The sequence below is a fragment of the Plectropomus leopardus genome, chromosome 8, assembly GCF_008729295.1.
Source record: "Plectropomus leopardus isolate mb chromosome 8, YSFRI_Pleo_2.0, whole genome shotgun sequence".
Lineage (NCBI taxonomy): Eukaryota > Metazoa > Chordata > Actinopteri > Perciformes > Serranidae > Plectropomus > Plectropomus leopardus.
In genome coordinates this window covers 5882443-5904307 of record NC_056470.1, presented here as the reverse complement: position 1 = coordinate 5904307, position 21865 = coordinate 5882443, and the positions used below count along the sequence as shown (strand labels likewise).

Here is a 21865-nt window from a genome sequence, read left to right as displayed (position 1 = left end):
TTGTCACCTGTCCCCTCAATGGAATGAGAAGAAACATTTCTGTAAAAATGAGGACTGTATCACTGTGGCAAGAAAAAAACAGCAGACTCATTACTGGACACAAATTTCTACTTGCTTTCCACAGCTTTCTACATGTGTCAAAGCCAAAAGGCAAAGGCTGTCATGGTGCTGTTAGAAGAGACAAACAGGCCTTTGGCTGGACGGCCCGGCTGTGTTCTGGTATTGTGCAGATGGATTGAATCCAGGAGCAGAGCATGGCGGCTAGAGTCTGCCACCAACCCTCTGAAACAGATGTTAATCTCTCCTAGACGCGTTGTTTTTAGAGTAAGTAAAGTTCAGGAGGGCAGTGTGATATTGATCTTATTTCTGTGTTGTTAAGTGAACTATTATTTCTCTATTGTAAAGCAGAACATGTGAAGGCTCACTGTGAGGCCCGCCGCCTCACTGAAACTTCTCAAGTGAGTTCACAGTTTGAGCTGTTTAACCTCATCATTGGGGTCTGATGAACTTCTGAACTGCACTGCGAGACCTTCTGACTCGGGCAACTCAACTCTGCTGCGCCTCCCTAAGCTGCTTAACTCTACTGGGAGACACATCAAGCTGCTGAACTGGCCTGTCATGTACTTCTATAGGGTTATGACAAAGAACATATAATATTTTTGTGACACCTGGAAAAATATCTAAATTGGGATCTTTGTCACCTGTAAACTGCTTAAATTTCTCTTAGGGACCCAACACAAACAATTTTACAACTTAGTGTTTTCAGCTATTGTCAAACATTGTACCAGTGAGCCTTGCTGATTAACTGCTCAGCCTGGCAAATCAGTGATTTCACCCATTGAGTGCTGCTTCTCCTTATCTGGTTGGCTTGAATATGGTGGGGTACTTTGTTTGTCTTCCTGAGATGTTTTTTTGGACAACAAATATGAATTGCTGACTAGTAATTTTCATCTCATGCAGCCGCAGAACATATGTGCATGCTGGCAGTCAGGCCCCATTTGGCTGTAGCCCTTGAAGTGATCTTATCTGCAAATTTGAGCAGAAGACAAAAGGAAATCTGTGACAACCCATAGCATTTGACACTGCAAGCAGCAACATCCAGGACTGAAAATTGAAGCCAGTACGGAAGTGCCAAAAACTGCAGTTTCTTAAGCGGCCACTTGAGGCTGACTCCAAGAGTGAGTCAATCACCAACAAGAAATGAACATGTTGATAGCCTGGTACAAACAAAACAAAACAGTTTTGATCTCTAAAGCTAATTTCAACATTCATGACAAATACAGGGGGTGAATTTTTTTAAAACTCAACCGTTTAAATGTTGTCATCAAGGCATAAAGTTATGTATAATTATAGGTGGAGCCACTTTGAGTGATGGATGGGTGCCATCCATTACCAAGTTGCTACCATGGCAACAATGATAGTTAGGGTAATGTAATCATGGTGTCACCCCGGATTCAAAGAGTATAAGCGTAGCTGTAGCGGTCACTATTTCAGTGTGTTTTCGGTTTATAAAAGTTAACTGTAACACTTTGGTTGCCTAAAAAAGTCTTGTTCAATGTTTGGCTGTCGTAAAAGATTCTCTATGGTGTCTGATTTACAGTTTTTCCCCTTAACTAAATTTTTGTTTTAATGGTTTTAAGTCTTTGTTTGGCTAGCAAAAATTAACATTAGCATTATCAAAGTAAACCATAGCTGGAAATGCAACATGCTAACCAAGACAGCTGCCAGCATTAAGGTTAACCACACCCTCTTGTTAAAAAATCATCACTTCTGGCTATAAAAATCCAAGATAGTGGCAGCCACAATCGCCAAACTTGTGGTTTTAAAACAGGATTACACAAACCAATAGGTGACATCACAGTGACCATATCTATTATTTTATACAGTCTATCGGCTTTTGTCACAATTGTGCCAGGGTCCTTAATATTTTCTGCCTGCCTTGGCTGTCCAGTGCAAAATATGCAAAGCAGTTGAGAACAAATATCTTTTTACGCTGCATTATGCAACTTTTAGCATCTGAAGTTGAGTGACAAGTGTTGTGATGGAAGTCTGGCCAATTGAAAGGAAGAGAGAGGGGTGACACAAACAATGTTAAAAGTTACACGGTCAACTCCAGAGTCCAGTTTTCCCAGAGAGTCTTTGGGATTTTGGGCTGGCAGTCTGTGATGGAGGTGGGGTTATATTACATTTGACAGCAGCTGGAGTCGACTTAAACAATGAGTGTCATTGAACAACAGACTGGGCCTGTCCAGCACAGAGGCCCCTCCGCTTCTGTTCCAGCTGTCAGAGTTTGTCTTGTGCTGCTCCTCATCTTCCTGCACTCATTGGCACAAGCTAAAACCCTATTGCATTATCTGACCTACGCATTTCCCCTCAACTGCAATGAAAACAGTGATAAGACAAAACAGCTCCAGCTGGCAGTTGTAGATGAATGAATCAATGAATGAATGATTTAAAGTCTTCTAGGAGGGGTTCGGGAGAGTCACATGTCCAACACAGGGAAGGATCACAGCAATACATGGAAAAGGTCCCATTAAGGCGTGTCAGGAAAAGTAATAATGCATGAAGGGGGAGAAGTGAAAAACACGTTGCCAGGATTTATTGCAGTAATACATTATCACGTAGCTGTCTAGACTGAAGGACAGAAGTTGAGAGAAAGGTAAGCACACTGAGAGCAGTATAGTGAGGAGGGGATAATAGAAAGGGAGAGAGTGGGGAATTTGGGCACTGTGACTGATCTGGCATCTGTTAGCCTCAGGTCGATTTCCGCCGGGTTGAAACCATACACCACAAGCTGCAGCACACTCCTCCGTACTTATTCCAACTCTGCAACCCTTTCATCACGGGATCAGATGCTTATTTACTATAAAAATTACAAAGACTAATTCACAAAAACACAAATGTTTATGTTGACAGTTCTCAGCTAACGTGCAGCTAAACCTTTGAGCATTTTGTCATTTTTAGACAAATCATGTTGAAACAGCTTCAGGGATCCAGTTTTGATCGTTAGCCATCAATGCTATCAGGTGACCTGCTGTGTACCGCCCCAAATCTGGTTAAAGCCTTTCACACTGTCTAATGCACACAACATAACAAAGACAGATGGCCGGTGCTGAACAGGTGGGGACGCATTTTAAGGCAAAAGAGGGAAGTTTGAAAGAGCAACAAGAATATCAGTTTGCATTACTAATCTCACATCAGTGGATGTGGTGCTGTGCAGGGCTTATTTTTACCATCAATGAATGGAGTGGGTTTTGTTTTACCTTGGGTGAGAGTAAATACTTTTGATTTCTGCACACTCTAAAGCTAATTCCACATGTATTATTCCATGATATGGCTGTAAAAACATACTGACGAAATGGATTCAACTCTTTCTTAAAGGCAACATCCACACTAACATTTTTTTTCATTAAAAAACAGGGTTACAGAGACGTAACAGAAATAATCGAAATCCATACAAACAAGGGCTGGGTGATAAATCAGTTTTACCAATTAATGCTAATTTGTGGTTTAGGATGATTTTTAAAAATGAAAATCTAGTTTTTCTCTTTAACTTCCTCCGCTGCTCTCTTTGGGCCTCCACAGTTCTTAGCCCTCCCACCGCGTTTACCTCTTAGAGATACACACACACACACACACACAACAACATCGCAGGAAGTGTAAATGACAATGAAAAGTATATTTCCAAAAAAGGCACAGTCTCATCAGTCATTTAGAAGTGGTTCAGTTTTGTGGTTTCAGACCTCGAACCACAGTCCGCTGCAAGTTTGTTCGAAGGCTGTTAAAGGAAGCAGCTTGAAAATCTTGAAAAACAGAGGCATGCAGCCCAGTGGGAGAAATGTGTCTCACTCTGAGATGCACAAGATCACGTCAGCCTACAAAGTCCCAGTAAAAAGCAGCAAGTGATTTCTTTGCCGCCTGTACTTTGTTTTTAAGAGGGGAAAAAAAATTTGATTAAAATCAAATTTGGTGTGCAAAAATTGGAGATGCTACTTTTAGGCCATATTGCCCAGCCCTAATACAAACACACCTAAAAACACTTATCACATGACCATTTGCACACACTGGGAATGGGTGTGCTGGTATAAACAGGAAGCAGATTGCCTACTCTGAGGATGGTTGCTTAGTTACAGAAAATACTACGAGATAACAACATGTAAGACCAGAGATTTCTTTGCTTGGACTGACAACAAGGTGGAGGTGTTACTGAAAGTAGGTAGACACATTTAAAAAAAAACAAACAAATAAAAACCTAAATGGTGATAACCGATGGGTTTAAAGATTGCATTTCAGCCAATGCGTTCTGCTTCTCCACACTGACTGTTAACCTGCCGTTCATACATGAATAATATAATATTAGTTATATTAATAACTAATAACAATACTACTCGGACCACAAAAGGAAACCAGAATACTTCCAAGACCAAACTCTTGCATATGCAGATATCTAGAGATTAGTGTGGATGTAGCCTGAACACAAATAGAACCAGATAAATTAAAGTCAATGACGTCATCGAGCTTCACTTTCTTTGACAACCGAATGCTTTTCTATTTCAAGCATTTGACCGAGAAGCTGTTTTTAGCATTTATATTGTTTGTGAATGGGACGTTTGAATCATCAGTCGCTTCACATCGAAGGCTTTGATCACCTCTGCTGCATTGATATTTTTTTAATGTGAAGAATAGAGTGTTGTAGCAGCCTCTGCTTAGCTCACAGGTCAAACAGGCCGACTGCAGACGTCATGTCACCTAAGCCTCTATTTACGAAACAAAGGCAGGCAGCTCGCTCAAGGTGGGACATAACCGTAGGACACAAACAGTGCATCCAGGTCATAGACACATCCACAGTCATTACTGTGTGCCCACTGAGGAAACCTTCATAGTTTGTGAATCTAAGGTGACACCAGCATGTAGGGCAAATAGAGTGGCTAGAAAAGCAGGTGGACCCTCTCTATACTCAGTTTATTACAGATGGCTTCAAGTAATGCACTCCTCTACGACAATCCTGCAATATATCCTGGCAAAATAATTCCATACAATAATCATGTATAACATTGTAAGTATAAAATAAAATAAATGCTCCCACCTGTTATTCCCCCTGTAAAACATGGTCAGTGGTGCTTAGTTTTTCTAACCAACATTACAAATACAACTGAATTTTCCATGAGGGGAAATAAAAAAAGGGTATTTTCTGGTTTTGCTCTGTCAGGCCCATAAACCAGAAGTGCCATAAATGGCCTTTTAAAAAAGTGTTACTCACTCTCTCTCTGCTCCCGTTCCCTCAAGATGGCGTCCAGCCACTTCTGCTTGTCTTCTGCATTTTTGGCCATGCACACAAACCACTTGTTTTTAGCAGTGTTGTGGATCTTCCAGCCGTTAGTCACCGTGTAATTGTTGCTATGATAGTCCGCTGCAAGGCAAAAAAAAAAGTAATCACGTCAAAGTAATTCATTTTTCACAAGCGAGAGGGGTCATCATGAATAATATTAAGACTTAATTATACAGTAGGGAGAGCTATTATTTTTTCAAATAGTCAGCCTTTATTGGAATGGCCTTTAGGGTTATACTTAAATCATCCCAAAATTTATTATGGAAATGATCTCTCATGTTCACAGCTTTAGTTCGAGCTAGTTTTTCTTTTTCCTACTGAGTGGTGACTCCTAGAAACTGGAATGAGCTGAATGCGTCTTGAAGTCAATTTTTTGTTTTCTTTTTAAGAGGTTTGGGGTAAGATGAAATAAGGTCTGCATTTAAAGGTCTAGTGTGTAGGATTTAGTGGCATCTGAAACTTTTCCATGTGCCAACACGTGCCAAGTGCCTAGGAGAATTACGGTGGCCAACGTGAAAACATGAATGGCCGTACCAAGAGCCATTCTGGGCTACTGTAGAAACAACATGGTGGATTCAATGGAAAAGGACCCACTCTGTATGTAGATAAAAACGGCTCATTCCAAGGTAACGACAACAAACAATTCTTAGTTTCATCTGATTACATACTACTGAAAACATAGCTATGATAATATTATAAACCATTTATGCCAACTAACCTTTACCATAAGCTTAAGAGATTTTCCTGTTTTGTTCTATGACAATAAATATGTTGGTAAATACCACACCTGTGAATTTTGAAGCTATGTGTCTTTAAAAAGGCAGCTGCTAACAAATAGCTAATGATACTACAAGTCATGCGACCGTAGTGTGGTTTGTTTAGCCTGTTAGCTTTTCATTTTTGCTGATTGCATTTTAAAAAAAAAAATCTTGCTGAACAAAATGTGTAAGTATCAAACTTTTTTGCAACAGAGCTTATTTTCTGAAATAATCCAAAATCCAATGGAGAAATCCCTTAAGCCTTTTAGGGCAGGGACAAGGGTGACACTAACTTCCGGGTCTGCCTACAAAAACATCATCAATGCAGCGCTCTGTTGTTCTCATGTTCTGTTTTTCCAAACCACAGAAATGCACACTGTATATGTAAGTAAAAAAGCAATAATGACTATAATCACTTCCTCTTGTAAAGATGTTAAAGTTCACATTAATTTATCTCTACACAGGATTTACTACTCGAGCAATGATTCACACGCCAATTAAAAAGATAAACATGATGCACCGCGAGAGCAGTAAAAGACTGTCTTTCTACTGACTCGACAGAATCTCTCCTCGTACCCCTTTCTAATTTTATCATCCATTTAGCTGCAGGTGAGCAGCTCCTGAATAATAAATGGTCACTGGTAATGGGGTGCATTAGTCTCACACTCAAAGGTCATATAAATAGATCTGATACTTCAGGCCCCACAGGGAGCAGCTACTGCTGGTCTGGGTAAGCAGGGAACTAGACTGGGACACGTACTACTGTGTCGAGTCCCTTTTTAGTAGCTGGGATGGAAAAGATGGATTCTTGTAAAATTTTATGTAAGTACGTGCTGAGATCTGTAAAGGACGCATTCATCAAGACGGAGAGGTGTGTGAGTCAGTGAAAGTGAGGATATTGCAACAGCTTGCAGCTTGCAACTGCTATGCAGTTCACAATAAATTAATCAAAAACTTTGCTGTTTGATTCAGCTTCCTCATTTGAATGAGGTAGCGTATTATGTGTAGTTTATGAAATTTGGGTTATCTAGTATTATCATTTAAAATAGTAAATGGACACTTTCATTCAAGCTTTCAGCAGATAACTCCTTATACTTCACATTTTAACACTTAGTAATCAGATAATCTGTGTTCTTGGAGTTCACACATGTTTGCATTTTCAATATGGGACCCCTCGGTTCTACGAATGAGGAGTGTTTTTCTTTGTGGTTTCCCCTTCAGCAGCCTAAATGTGACAGCCAGCAGCCAACATGCAGAAAAAAAGGGTCATGTGAGCTTGCAAAATATTCTGGCAGCACAGAAGAGAAAAAAAAAGAGGAAACGTGAGAGAGAGGAAGACGAAGTGTTTCTACCAAGCCAGGCGCAGTGCCTCGCAACAAACCACAAAAGCAAAATAAGCTGGGGGACGACTGTATCACAACAAGCCCGCAGATGAGACGTTTATCTTTGGCACAGTTTCTTGGCTTGACACACACACACACCATGTTTAGCGCCCAGCTCAGGGTTTGCTTATGCACTTCAGATATGTATCAACACCTGAGCCCAATACTGAATACCAGAAGGTGGTACATGAGGTTGCGAGCTACATCCTGTTTGAAACTGGGTGCAAGTTTGATACTCCACCCAAACTGTCAACAAGTACCTGATTCAAATCCAAACACCAGTTTCTAAATGGCACAGTTTCATGACCTAAAATGTAAAATTTAGAAATGAGCACTGTGGGCACTTTGAAAGTAGTAATTATAACTGCAATTCCTCTTAACTGGAATATCAAAAAGAACAAATCAAGAGCTTAAATGTAACAGTTACATCATAAATCACCAGAGACTCATGGGGAATTACACAAATGCCTCAGGAGAGGTGCATGAATGAACATATAGACGGTCCGGGCAAACACAAACCTGTTCCATCTTCTACATTTTCCACCTCCATCACCTCTGTGTTGATTCGGCCTCTGAACACATAGAGGGGCCCGTTGATAGACTTGGTCCTCTTGGTGGACTTCTTTCCAGAGACCCTGAAAAATGGGACAACACTGTGGTTAAACTCTGCAAGGAAAAACATCCGTTGATGCCAGTGCCACAGCGAGAAAAGACCTTGCGTCTGTTAACAGGCATGTGTAGTCATACAGACACAGAAAGCAGCAGACGCATGTACTTGTTTTTGTTTTGCTTGCATGCTAAATGCCTGTCTTCACAAACAGGAATGTGCACATTTGCTCCAATTTTCCATGTCTGGCTTCTCTCCAGCAGGCAGTCAATAAAATTATTTTTGAAAGCTTTCTTGTTCCTTCTCTGGCATGCTGTTGTGGCAGCTGCTGTGTAGTTACTGAGGAGGGAGATAGTCTTTCTCACCTGGACTTCCTCTTACAGTAAACCAAAAGGTTGTCGAACAGGAAGAAGACACGTTCCTGGATGTTGCCAGCTGAGATTTTAAGGAGATTTCCATGAAGCAGCAACTCTGTGCAGATATCTGTAAGGTTGGTTCCCTGAAAAAATGAACAGACAAAGATTAAAAAGGGAGATTGGCTACTGTAGCAACACAAAGCATGACACAACTTAAGATGCTTTATCCATGATGTTTTATCCATTATTCACAGGGTTATTTGTCATTTCCAGAGTCTTCATGGTCATGTGCTTAAGTTTATTTTTTTTCTCAGCAGAGCATGGAAACTGTGACAGCACCCTCAGTCTAAATTTGGAAGTTACAAAGAAAACATTGTTGCTTGTATCGAAACTCAAGGAGTTCACAACCTCAACGAACAATATGAAATTCAACTTTGACAACTTATTTTCATTCCATGGTCAATGATAGGAAAGAGTAAACAAAGCAGTCCCCCACCCAGCTTCAATTTACGCCCAATGCAAGAAATTATTAACTGCACATGATGGTTCACTGCCAGGACAGTAAGCATCTTGCTAGTCATTCGCTGCACTTGTGGCACATAGCACTAACAAGTGTCAACACATAGCAACTGAAGAGTTATTGCAGAAGTGTCTTAACCCTTAACCCTTTAACACTTGGATCCACATCAGTTTTCTTGTACTTTCACGAGCATTTAAACCTTCGAAACTGGAGAAAATTAGTTTGATGTCTTTAGAAAATATTGGGAAAAAACAGAAAAAACAACTTGGCAAGAAATGTCCCACAAAATGCTAAAAACTACAAGGTGACAAAAAAATTGGGGGGATTTTTTAAAAACATTTTTTACCATTTTTAACTTATTTTTAGGTTATTGTCTTGTAATAATTGCTGTATTCTTGTTGATGTTTTTGCTTATTTTCAGGTCATTGTCATGTAATTCCTTCGTAATTTCATTTCACTTTACAGTTTTTTTTGCCTTTTCTTGTTTAGTTGCTTATCACCTTCTTCCCGTGTTTCTGAAAGAAATCAAGTCAATTTGTTCAAGTTTTAAAGGGTTTAATTTGAGCTTTTTGGAAATTAATAATGGGTAACTTAATGGGAAGCTTAAGTGGTAGCCCGGCAACACTGTTACCTTGGCCTATTATAGTATCCTGTGGGGCCCTGGACCAAACAAAGCCTTTTTATTCTCTTCTCAGGATGTAAACACACACAAGCTACAAATGCATCCCTGTACCATACACATAAAAACACAGCTGTACATGCATAGAGGAAGGAAACACATGACTCATGACATGGTACAGACTGTAGGTGGAAGTGCTTAAGCCTTGGTCTGAACCCCACAGAGAAACCTGATCAAATGCTTTGTCCCTCTGTCAATCTAAAAATTGTGTCATAAAAGCCCAGTCAACTCCCCCTGTACTTATTCAGGAAGATGTATTGTAGTCCTCTGCAGCCCACCACCTTCACAGGATGTGATTGAGCCTTTTTTAAAGGCCATTTCTCCTCATCTATCAAATACGCCCTGACCTGTTAAGACAGAAATAACCTTTTCTCTGTATGAAGCAGCCCGACACAAGCCGCGGACTCTTCTAGAGTCCACACAATGGACTGCGAGAGCTGAGACAAGCACAATGTTTGTTTGTGAAAAATTAAATGTTGCATTTTGAAACATCTGTGTTAGAATAATCATCAAAGATCAAGAGGTGTCTGAATGCTTCCTCTCTCTCAATTTGAACCGAAACCACAGCATGATGTCTCATTAACCTTTTCACATTATTTAGGCATCATTAGTTTCAGAAAATCGTTTTTTCCAGTGTTTCACATTTACAACAAGGGAACAGAAACCGCTTTCACAGATGCAGACACATACATGAGTAACCATGCACTCACATGTTCCTTCCCAATTTGTGAATGACGGATGAAACTATTTCCTACTATCAGAATTCAAACAACCAAGGAAGTATCAAAGGTTTTAATTTAACGTGGGTAAGTCCATGACATTCTGCCCACCAAAGCTGTCGAAACAGGGCTGTTAATATAAAAATTAAAGAGTTAAAAGACATCTCATTACTCATTGTTAAACGGATCATTCAATTTCAGATCAACTGGAACTAAATACACCCATGTGCAGACTTAGGATTACCCACAATGCCCCCCTTTGGCTTGCACAGTATCCACCACCCCTCACCCCATCCCCACAGATCAGATTTGGACTTGTTGTCTTTGATGTGTCTGACATTGGTCCACCAGATACCTGTGGAAACCCCCTGTGACACCCTCTATCAAGCGTCCATAATTGATTCTCATGAGCATATGTTTATGATGGATGTTCATCGCTCCGAGTTCATATAGAGAAAAATGATTCTAGGAGAATTTTCTTAAGGTGCATACCGACAGTGTCTGGGGAGGGGATCGTGTTTCAGACAATCGATTCATGTTAAACTGCACTAAGCTGAGTTGGGGGTTGGCATGAGTGTGTGAGAGCGTATGAGAATTTGGATGGCATGCTTGCACCTACGTGTTTGAGCCTTTGTAATGTGTGTTTACATGCTTTCCTGCATTTATAATGTATGTAAAAGCGTGCGAGTCTGTGCGCGCATACACGATGGCGCCGTATGCATGCGCGCGCACAGTGTATCTGAGCACAGTGGTAATGCATCTGGGCCTGATTTGGCACTACTGGCGGCCTCTTCCATTAGAGCTGGAGGTGATTATCCTGGAGAGTGGCTGCAGAGAGGAAAGAAGAGCGAGACTAATGCTGTAAGGTTGAAGGCCTTTCTGAGCTTCTTCTAAATTGTTCGGAGGAAAAGCACAGTGCAAGTGCCTGTCTTGGACCGCAAAAAAATAACATTAGAAGGTTTTCAACCAAATGAATCAGATATGCATCCATTTTGGATTTTGGTGGTGGCATAATGGCTGTAATCTGTTAAGTGGTTAATCTGAGTTCAATAGTCATTCATGTTCAAGAAATGTAGGCAATTAGTCGAACATTAACCCCATCACCAATCTGAAAGTGACTCACAGCGATACTGCTTGCTGTCAGGATTGCATCTAATAATTATTTCCAATTTTCAATTCTTATTTCCAACTAAACAATTAATCAATGTTAAGAGACTGTATGCACTGATGGCTTTTGTGGGGAACCCCACTTGTCAAGCTCCTTGAGGGTTTTCCAAGGTTTCCCTTGCATGTCTTCGTTTCTTGAAATGTATAACTTTGTAGTTTGGGGGCATCAGGGTAGCTAAAGCACAAACCATGGTATGAAAAAAAAACACACATAATTGATTACCAATCACAAGAGGGACCAGAAAATAGTCTGTACGGTCTTGAAATGGCAATATACGCCAGCTAAATAACCATTTCTTGTTTTTCCGTAGTTGTGGTGGTCAATTGTCAGGGTCAAAGGTGACATTTCTCTGAGGGAAAGGGAAAAGAGGATCCTGTTTTGGCAAGCAAATAGTGGGATGTACCAGTGGGGCCCTCTCTCTGGTTCCATCCTTCAGTTTTCTTCCTCCCCATCCCTCAGAAAAAGGTCCCCTCATATAACCCTCCCAGGGCATGTGAGACTGGACTTCTGCTTCCTAGGTCTCTTCTGATTGGGCAGTATGCCTGTTGGCATCCCCCTTGGCACCCTGTGTGGGTGGATTGTCCCATTGGTGCCTGCTAAGACAAGGCCTCTGTTGTGGTGGGTGAGGGAGGCGTGAAAAATGCACTGGACCCTTCGTTCAGCTCCCAAGCCCCGTCCATGGCCCCTGTGCTCAGAGCGATGTTTTGGCTGCATAAGGGCTTAACTCTTAAGATAGACAGGGACCGTGGTGGTTGAGGTATTTCTAAAATAAGTCTGTTTTTGTCATGGTTATGTTAGAGGACTATTATTTCTTCCTTCTGCAGAAACCTTGTCTGAATCATAATTGCATTCAGGATACTCTAAAAAATCTCTTTTTTTTCTTCAGTTTTGCCCACTGAATGTCACCATAGCCAATTTATCACCATCTTTCAGCTCTCAAGGTTCCACCTCCCAAGCAAGGAATAGCTATTCTCCTCTTTAAATGACCTCTCTTTCGCCTCCTTGCGACATATGACTCTCTCCATGACTACTGTCTGACCCATTCTTAGTCCCTCCCTCTTGCTCTCACCTCCCAGCCCTCAATGTGAGACTGCAGCTGTTCAAGGGCCTCCAGTTTCTCCATCTGCCTCTTGGTCTCATTGATGTTGGAGCAGACAGCCTTCATGGCCTGCAGAGCCTCCTCCACTGCTGGATAGTCAGTGTGCTTCTTGGGGGTCCGCTTCAGCAGCTCCTAAATTGGGAGAAAAGGAGTTGTGCTGAATTTTAAAACTGAAACTGTAGAATTTCAAGAAGTAGGTACATTAAAAAAAACACTTCAATCTTAGAGGGGCAAAAAGTATTCTGTGACCTTTAGTAAGAAAATCTTCCCAAACCTACCACCCCCACAGTTGGAAATACTAGTACATGGGGAAGATTGCCTTGAAAAAAGTTTTTTCTAACAATATAAAATGAGTCACTGATATTGATCAACACAGATACATTACAATCTGTATTGTGTCCATGTGATGAGGTTTCTGATTTTAGCTTTCATGAGAGTTTTTGCATTATTTGGTGCTATTACTTGACGACAGTGCTGTGACATCAGAGCAGCAGTTGCACAGTACCTTCAGCAGCAGAGGGTACTTGCAGATCCTCTGAATGGGGGTGAGAAGGTAGCCCTCCAGGGGAATATCTGTGCTTTTCTTCCCTCCGAGGAGCATACAGTGCTGAAGAAGAAACACAAACAAACAATATTACACACCAGCATTCACCAAGACACATTAAATATTTAAAAATGGACAGATCATGTGTATCATCAGAGGGACAGAAAAAGATTCACGGGAAGAATTTGATAGGGCCGGGTGATGTGGCAATAAAAATCAACATATTTTATATATATATGTACACTTCACCTTTCACCCAGGAGAGAGTGGTGCGGATGGGTGGATGAGAGTGTGTGTGTGTGTGTGATGCAACGCATTTGTGCCGTTGGTTTAAAAAAAATATTTTGACAATTCATTTTATACATACCACTTAATAACAAGCTGCAATATACCGAGTATAATTGATATATTGCCCCATTCCTAGTTTGAACATGCTTTAACACATCAACACACACCAAACATTTGTATCTAAAACATGAGACATGAAACCGAGATGGTCAAACATTCTTATGTCAAAAAAGTCCAGCTGGACAAGGTGTTAACCTTTCCATTTACTTCCCCTTAGCAAAAACTGTTTTAAGTTTACCAGTGGAAGAAATTAAAAACTCATCAGTAAGGAATTATCAAATATTTATTCATTAGGTCTTCGAAAAGAGTGTCTTAGTTAATTTACAGAGTGGAAGAAGTCATTTAACTTTCATTTCTACATTATAAAACTTTTTTTTAATGCTTGTTATCTAACACAGCACCTGTTTTGTTCTAAGACTGTTTGCAGCTGTTTGCGTTGCTGTCTCATGCCTCTTGTGTTTTTGTCAGCAATAAATAGACTTTAATTGACTATTGTTGTCATTTCCATTCAGTCACAGTCTGTTGCTTTAACAGGTCCAGGTGCAGGAGAATACTCCGCCTCACTTTGTCTGGGCACAGAGACTTAGGTGTGGTACTTTTTCTATATGTCTCCTGCAAACAAGTTAATAAACCTGTATGTAGTTTGAGACATGCTCTTTCTACTAAAAAATGCATGTGCAATTATGGAGCAAATGCTCTGATGCCACTGAAAAGGTGTTTGTGTACTGAGAGTCTTGAAAAAGAATACATATAGTGAGTAATTTATTTATTCTTTTAATTTTTCTACTATTATATTACAGTACAGGGAACAACTACTAATTATTTACTAATTTTTACTTGATCTCTGGGACATCTTTGCACAACCTCAAACCATGACAGCCATAGTTACCAGAAAGGATTTATTGTTTCTGCCATATTTATAAAATAGGTAATGAAAGGTATATTTTAAGGTAGGATAAGGTATAAGGTAGGGGAGAAAAAATCTTGGGAAAAAGTTTAAAAAGCCAGGGAAAAACTATGTTATTATAATAATCACATATTGAAAAATTAGTTTACAAAATTATAATTTTTGTTTTATTATTGTTTCTTTGTTTGTTTGTTTTTAACTAATTTTCTTCTTTTTTCGATAATATTTTATTAATTTTACATTAACAAACAAAGAACCAGACAGCACAGAGCTTGCCAAATTACAAAAGAATAATAATGTACATTAGTTGCATTTAGAGACATTTGGATCATATCACATGCATTATTGTTTGCATTAGACTTATGTCAAAGGAAGGGATTAAACAGTCTATGACTTATTTGTAAAGACAAGTTGCGGGCGCCCTTTCTAAAATATATCAACAAAATGACTAGAAAGCTTTTTAACTAATCTTCATATGTTTTTCTAGTACTTTTTTTTTTTTTTTACTAATTTCTAGCTTATTTTGGGGTTATTTCATCTTTTGTTGCTCAATGCCTTTTCACCGTGTTTATGAAAGGAGTTTTTTTGGTAGCACTTATTTTATGTGCATGAAAAGATCTTTCTCTTTTTGCTACTCTTAGAAAAAAAAAACATCAGGACAATGAAACAAAAAGACTTCATTTCTAAGATGAATTGTTTAGACACACAACTCTTGGACTGTAACTATAAGACATTCCTTTGACTATGCCACTGAAAAAACCCTCCAAAACAGCCGTGCTTTCCGGCAGAAAGATCACTGAGAAACATCGCGAATTTGTTCTCCTCCCCAAAAAGATTTGGGCTTTAAAAACTGCCCCCCAGAACCAGTTGAAAGGAGGGGGTTTTCCTCTGATGTGGGGGGTTACAGTTCCCGTCATGGTTTCTCTACGCCTTCTATTTTGTAGGAACGCAGCCTGTCAGTGTGCTATGAGCTCATGGGATGGGATGAAAGATCAAAAGCAGCCGTGCAGATAAACCACTTGAGTGTTCTCCAGTGGGAAAGGAGGCAGAAGATCAGTTTAGAGCATTATAATCGTATGGCAATTCCTCTCCACTCAGTGCAGAGGAGGAGAGGAGAGGATGGCGGTGTGGGGAGGGATTTTGGATGGAAAAATGAGGGGCAAAAATGCAACTGATCACGGCTGCAGAATTTTGGGATTCCACAGATTCCTACTGTCTTTCTCTCCCACACCCCCACCCCTCCCATTTCCATCTAAATCTTCCCTGACTTCCTTTTTCTTCTTTCCTCTCATCTTCTGCTTATTTGTAATCTGCCAGCCTAAAGCCAGAATTCCCTTTGCTCTTCACTCTGACCTCCTTTCACTTCCCTCTTCTCTTCCAACGCAATTAGCACTTAATTTCTACATACAATTTCAGAAGCTCTCTTCATTGTGTGATTCAATTAGCATAAAAATAGTTTAATCCAGAGAAAAAAAAATCTACTAGAATTAAGCATATCTGAAAAGAAGTCAATGGCAACAAATGTTATGCTGCCATTAACTGCTATAACAATGATTTGCAATGGTCTCCACTTAAAGAGATAAATCTTTCATTCTGTATCCTTTGCTTTTCTACACAGAAAATCAAGTTTTCTTTCTTCTTTGATATAAATGTGTGTTTTTTCCTTAATTATATAGAATCAATTTTGTTTCTATTTTGCTCACGGTTGCTACTCAAAAGAGCCAGTCCAATATTTGAGATTATCCCGAGCAGGCCTGACAACTGTTTTAATGCATAACCAGATGTTGTATCCTGATTTTATTTTGGAATCATCAGTGTCGCACAAGACCTAACCAATTAACCACCGCATGACTGTGCCAAGAGAGGCAAAAAAGCCAAAGCACACAGCAACACTCTGATCCCACTGTTTCCAGTCCTGTGGGTCAGAATAATGCCATGGAAGCAAACCATAAGGCAGCGACAAACCGGGGGCCTCAGATCTCTCGGCCAATCCCAAACAGGCTGCCAACACTCCACAGCTGGCTGGCCCGGAATCTGCACATGATTTCATTGGTTCGGGCCTCCGCTCAAAGGCCCCGTCGACATTCTGAGTTCATTGTCCGGGGCCTCAAAGGTTTGGGTGTCAAAACACAGAAACAGCTGGCAGCGGAAACACTACAAGAGCGACACAAAGGTGACCCTGGTGGTTGCATCCTGTCCCGGCAGGAAGAACCCACTGACCTTGTTTTGGTTTCTGCCCTTTATTCAAGAGTTAACATGGAAATGGAGGTGATGTGGTGGAAGGAAAATGAGGAGGAGGATGGATAGATGAGAATTGCAGGGGGAAAAATGTGGGTCAGAGGTAGACCAACAAGGATACATAACACGTGGAGATTTTCAATACAGAATTAAGAGCCAGAGTCGTAGCGGGAAGAGGAAGGCAGCCCATAAAAATGCAGAAGACAAATATGAAGACATGAGGAGTGTAGAAGCAGTGTGAAGAAACAGCAAGATCAGCAGAGTGGAGGAGAGGAGATGTGGCGGCTTACCAGCAGGAAGGTCCTGATGTTGGGGATTTTGTTTAGCTCCATGAGAAGTCGTAAAGCCTTCTCATGGTTGCTGCAGTACTCGCCGTACACTGAGAAACTCTCCCTCTGCAAAAAAGGAGAAAAACACAGGTGAGGATTGCAGACCAGGGACTTGATAATACCATATTTTACTGGCTTTTGTTGGCAGCCTTGAGGAATCCACTGAGACAGGAGAGAGATTCACAGCGCAGAGCTGGGGAGAAGGCTCCAGTTATTAAATGAGATTCAGTTGTACTATCACAAGGAAAGTGGTGGATAACTACACTTCATTACTAGCCCTTTGAAACCTGAGCAAACTGGCTTGATTTCTTACAAAAATATGGGAAGAAGACAATGAGCAAAGAAACATGAAATTACTGAAAAATCTGCAAGATATTAATAAGAAGTACAAGAAATGTTACTTGAAATTTTTCAAAAAGACAATAAAAGAAAGGAAAAAAAGAAGGAAAAAAGGAGGAAATTACCTGGAAAAAGTGCTTAAAAAAATATATATATATAAATATATGTAATATAATATATAATAAATATACATTTTTATGATTATATAGCTTTTCCCTGTTTTTTTCCGTTTTTCCTAGACATTTTCCCTTGCTTTTTAAAAAACAATTTTCTAAATCTAATAATTTCTTGCGATTTGTGGGACATTTCTAATGAAGTTGATAATAGCCTTTTTCCTACATTTTTGGAAAAAAAATGCACCACTTTGCTCAGGGTTCAAAGGTTTAAATATTTGTGGAAGGTGTCTGAAAACAGCACAAAAAAAGTGAAGATGCTTGAGGTTTCAAAGGGATAAGATACTAAATATAGTACACTGTTTGTAAAAATACACCTATGTTGACCTAAATGGTTTTTGGACCTACCAAAATTGAGGTTGTGCAGAGAGGGTTCGTGGCAGCAAAATCAGCATTGGCTATGACAACACCATGACAGCATATGCTATATACTGTCATGGTGTTGTGTATCATTGATTTGACAAAACTACTGAAAGAATACAGACTCTCATAAAGCTCTTTGCATCGTTATGCACTAGTATTCATCATCATCATTTGTCACACTTCTCTTTTTCAAAGTATTCTACATCATAGCGGAGAAAAAAAATAGCATGCCAACAGGCAACACTTCCCTTTTCCTGGGTGATAGCATCCAACTGTGTACCAAGACAAACAAACCCAGCACTAATACAGACGCTTTTGTCGAGCTGCCATTTAGTGTTCTTTACAATATGTAATGCAACACCTGAGCAAGTGAATAGTCGCTTCAAATGCATTATTCACGTAGCACACTGTCACCAACAATGTATACACAGTTTCACAGCTGCAGTTGAGTTTACACCCTGAAGCATATTGAGGGCTATTGTATATTCTTAAATATGCTACAGTAATTAGGATGTGAAACCATGCGCATGGTGGGGCCTTAGATTGACGTCCAGAAACTGAAACTGTCATCTGAAACAGCCTAGTAAGTGAAATCCAAAACGGCAGGTGCTCGGTCACCACTTTCAACCTTAACTGTTGCTGCCCAGAGGCTTCTGCATTTTAAGCTTGTTTCGCTGTAGAACCGCAAAGGAAAAATCATTATTGGGTCATTTAAACCAATCAGCGTTAAGAGTTTGAAAGCATATGTGAATAATTTTATGAGTTCCAGACGCAATTAGTTCATGAATAAGTATCTATATGTGGTGGTAGATGACACCAGGGGGGAGGGATGGGGCAAACTTTCCCTTATTATCTGTGTGTGTCCCAGCATATCACTCTGTGTCCCCTCTCTAAATTTGGAGGTTTTTTTGCAGGTCCGTGAATGCAGCACAGGTGAAATACTTCATGAGGTTTTTAGATGACGCCTGGAAGGAGAGGAGAGCAAACCTTCGGTTATTACTTCTGTGTAATCCAATCAGAGCTGACCGAATCAAATCGATGGACAAGTGGAGCAGCTACTGCTGCAAGCGAGTAATAGTAAACTTTTAGACCAGAATGCAGAATGGAAAGAAGAATGAACGATTAAGTTTCACTTTCACTGTGGCTGATGTTCTGCTGTTCCATCTGTGCCCAGAGTACGCTCTGCACTGGTGTGTGTTACAGAAGTACATTTAATGAAGGAAAAAAAAGAATCCTTTGACAAATACAAATGGTTACCAAGCCATCACCCCACACGGGTACAGATGTGCAAAAGAATCATGTGTGTTGTTTTACTACCAAACACACACACACAAACTTTACTACACACAATGTGCCACTGCCAAGAGTCTGTTTAACATGGTGACCCCGCAGTGGTGACAGAAGCAGCCTAACAGAGCTAACAGCTCTTTCAATAAACCTCTGTGATTCTGCTCAATTTCTTTCCCTTGACCAGAAGTAGCTGAAAATCTTTTGTAAATATGTATCACAAGTGAGCAGCACAATATAAACAGTGGGCAGTTTTTTGCCACACAGGCAGGCTGTAAACCAAACACACCCAAAGCCACGTTTGGCAGGGGACTCCACTCCAAAGCACAGCTGGGCCGGCATATGGCGTGAAACCCCAGATACTGTCAAACTGAGTTAATACACAGCTACAGGAAGAGAGCACAGAAGGGTCAAGACTTGTAAATATACATGTACCACTTCACCCTATTTGTTCATGCGTACATGTAAAAGTGATATTTGTTAACAGTCTGATTTTCTAAATGCATGTCCATAATACCGATAAAGGACTATACTGGTGTTTCTCAATGTTTCTGTCCATCTACTGAAAACCACCTACAGTATAACAAAATCCAGTCTTACAGACTGACATTAGGTCAATAGTTTCCATTCTTTTTGGTGAAGATTTGGAACAAGTGAGGTCATATTTACAGACTGAGGGGGCTTTAGCTCTAAAATCATCACTTTGTCATAAAACAGAAAATGTACTTCACTGACACCACCCTGTTTGCTAAGCAATCCCAAAGCAATAAGAAATGCAAAGTACTTTGAGAATAAAGTTACCTTTTGGCCGTATTTTGTCCAGAGCATGATGCAAAGTAATCCAGCAGCAAACTATGTAGGATGGCTGAATGCACTTCAGATCAAATATGTGATTGTAATATGTAGCAAAAATGTGAATGGGAATTTTGCAGCTTTTTGCAATGTTGTTCTGTGTTGTAAAATATATTAGAAAATGGCATGCTTTACAAAGCAGTTGACAGAACTGTAAATTGTACAAAATTTGTTGGGTTAAAACATGGAGAAATCACAGCATGGTCCTTCAGCGTCTCAGGACAGACTTAACAGCATAAAAATGTACTCTCCAATAGCTTTCCATTCATGAAACTAGGAAAGTAAACAGAATCTGTCTTCTGCTGCCTGTTGGCCCTACCCAGATTTTTCATCAAGAAGGGCTAGCGACGACTACAGTGAATGTGCCCAGACTGTACATTCCAGCAGTAAACAGGATGTTTCCATGTGTCAGTATCCAGCAACTTGTTGAGGTTTCTTGTACCTGAATTAAGCTGGTCCAGTCAATATCAAACACATGGACAAACCCACCAACACAATACTTGAGCAGACTGACTATTAACATGTAATAATTGTTCTATTATATTAGAGAAAAGGCAGACATCTCTTCGGCTGATATCTGTGACCAGGGATGTAAATTAATGTTTCGACCACCTGTCACTGTGGCTGGTGGATTAAAAAAAAAATCAACCACCTACTCAACAGATAACCACTGATTTTTTGGCTGGTAAGCGGAGCAAATCTAGCAGCCACTAAAATATTTTACCAGAATTTGGCTGGTAGCTGGTGCTTATTTCCAATCCTGTCTCTAACACCAAAATAATCCCAATTATTAAATAGCACTACAAGTCGAGGAAAAATATGCTTTTTTGATTTTGGGTTGAACTGTCCCTTTAAGGGAATGTTTAAAGGCACATTAATGTAGTCACTGTATCTCAGTTTACACTTACAAGCTTCTGGATATGGTGGCACTCTGCTTCTGAACCTGAAATAACCATTTCAGCTCTCAAACACTATCTGCAATTGAACCCCTCTGCTCCAAAAAACAGCGTGCCTTTCTGCTGCTATGTTTACAACCAAAGCCCTCTCAAAGGCATTTCCTTTTCTCAGGTGACAACAACTACAGAGTCAATTTAAGCACAACTAAATGTCTTACCAGGGCCAATATGTGAACCACAGAGTCAATTTTCAACATCAGGACTACACTGAAAGACTGAAAGACATCAGTTGTACCAGGAATAGCTCAAAGACTCGGGCTGTCCCTTTGATAAACATAAGTCTTTATTTGAATTCTTCGTCATTGGAATGTTATTCCGGAGGCTAGATGAGAGGGTAGTATCACACGCTGAGGAATCACATAGAGTCAAAGCATAATGGGTGTAGTTCAGAAAGTGCATAATGACATGACTGTTGCTACTTGCACAGTGCTCGTGTATACACTCCCCAGAATAGAGCTAATATTGATGTCTCTGATTTCTCCTCTAACATGAGTCCCTTTTTCACCTTTGCAGGGTCTGAATAATCTCATGTATGCCGTGATCTTGAAGCGGGGGTTAAGAATCTGTGTGTTTGTGTGTGCGTTTATCTGTACTCACACCAAATTTTTGCTTCATGTTAGTAAGGAAATTGTTTTTTTTTTGAAAATGTCCTATAGTGATGGATACATATCTGTGTACTGCTTAACAAGAGTAACGATGTAAAACAATTCTGGTCATTTTACTTCAAAATAAAAGACTGGTGCTCTTTCTTTTCTTTTCTTTTTTTTTTTCTTACATCAGCAGCCTCCCAAGCCATCTTGACAACATCTGACTTTGAATAGCAATGAATCTTCCCATTTTTCTTCCCTAACCATGAGTGACAGACAGTCTTGTGGAACAATGCGGGAGGTTAATCAAATCCCAGTCATGGTG

The 21865-nt window shown here is 40.1% G+C and overlaps 1 protein-coding gene across 1 annotated transcript in view; it reads right to left on the bottom strand.

The window, feature by feature from the left end:
* Positions 1-21865, bottom strand: part of prex1 (phosphatidylinositol-3,4,5-trisphosphate-dependent Rac exchange factor 1) — a 113312-nt gene that overhangs the window by 62626 nt on the left and 28821 nt on the right. The window contains 6 exon segments of the mRNA XM_042492200.1: positions 5261-5410; positions 7989-8104; positions 8442-8575; positions 12588-12749; positions 13123-13224; positions 16945-17049. Coding sequence (XP_042348134.1) covers positions 5261-5410; positions 7989-8104; positions 8442-8575; positions 12588-12749; positions 13123-13224; positions 16945-17049 — 769 coding nt within the window.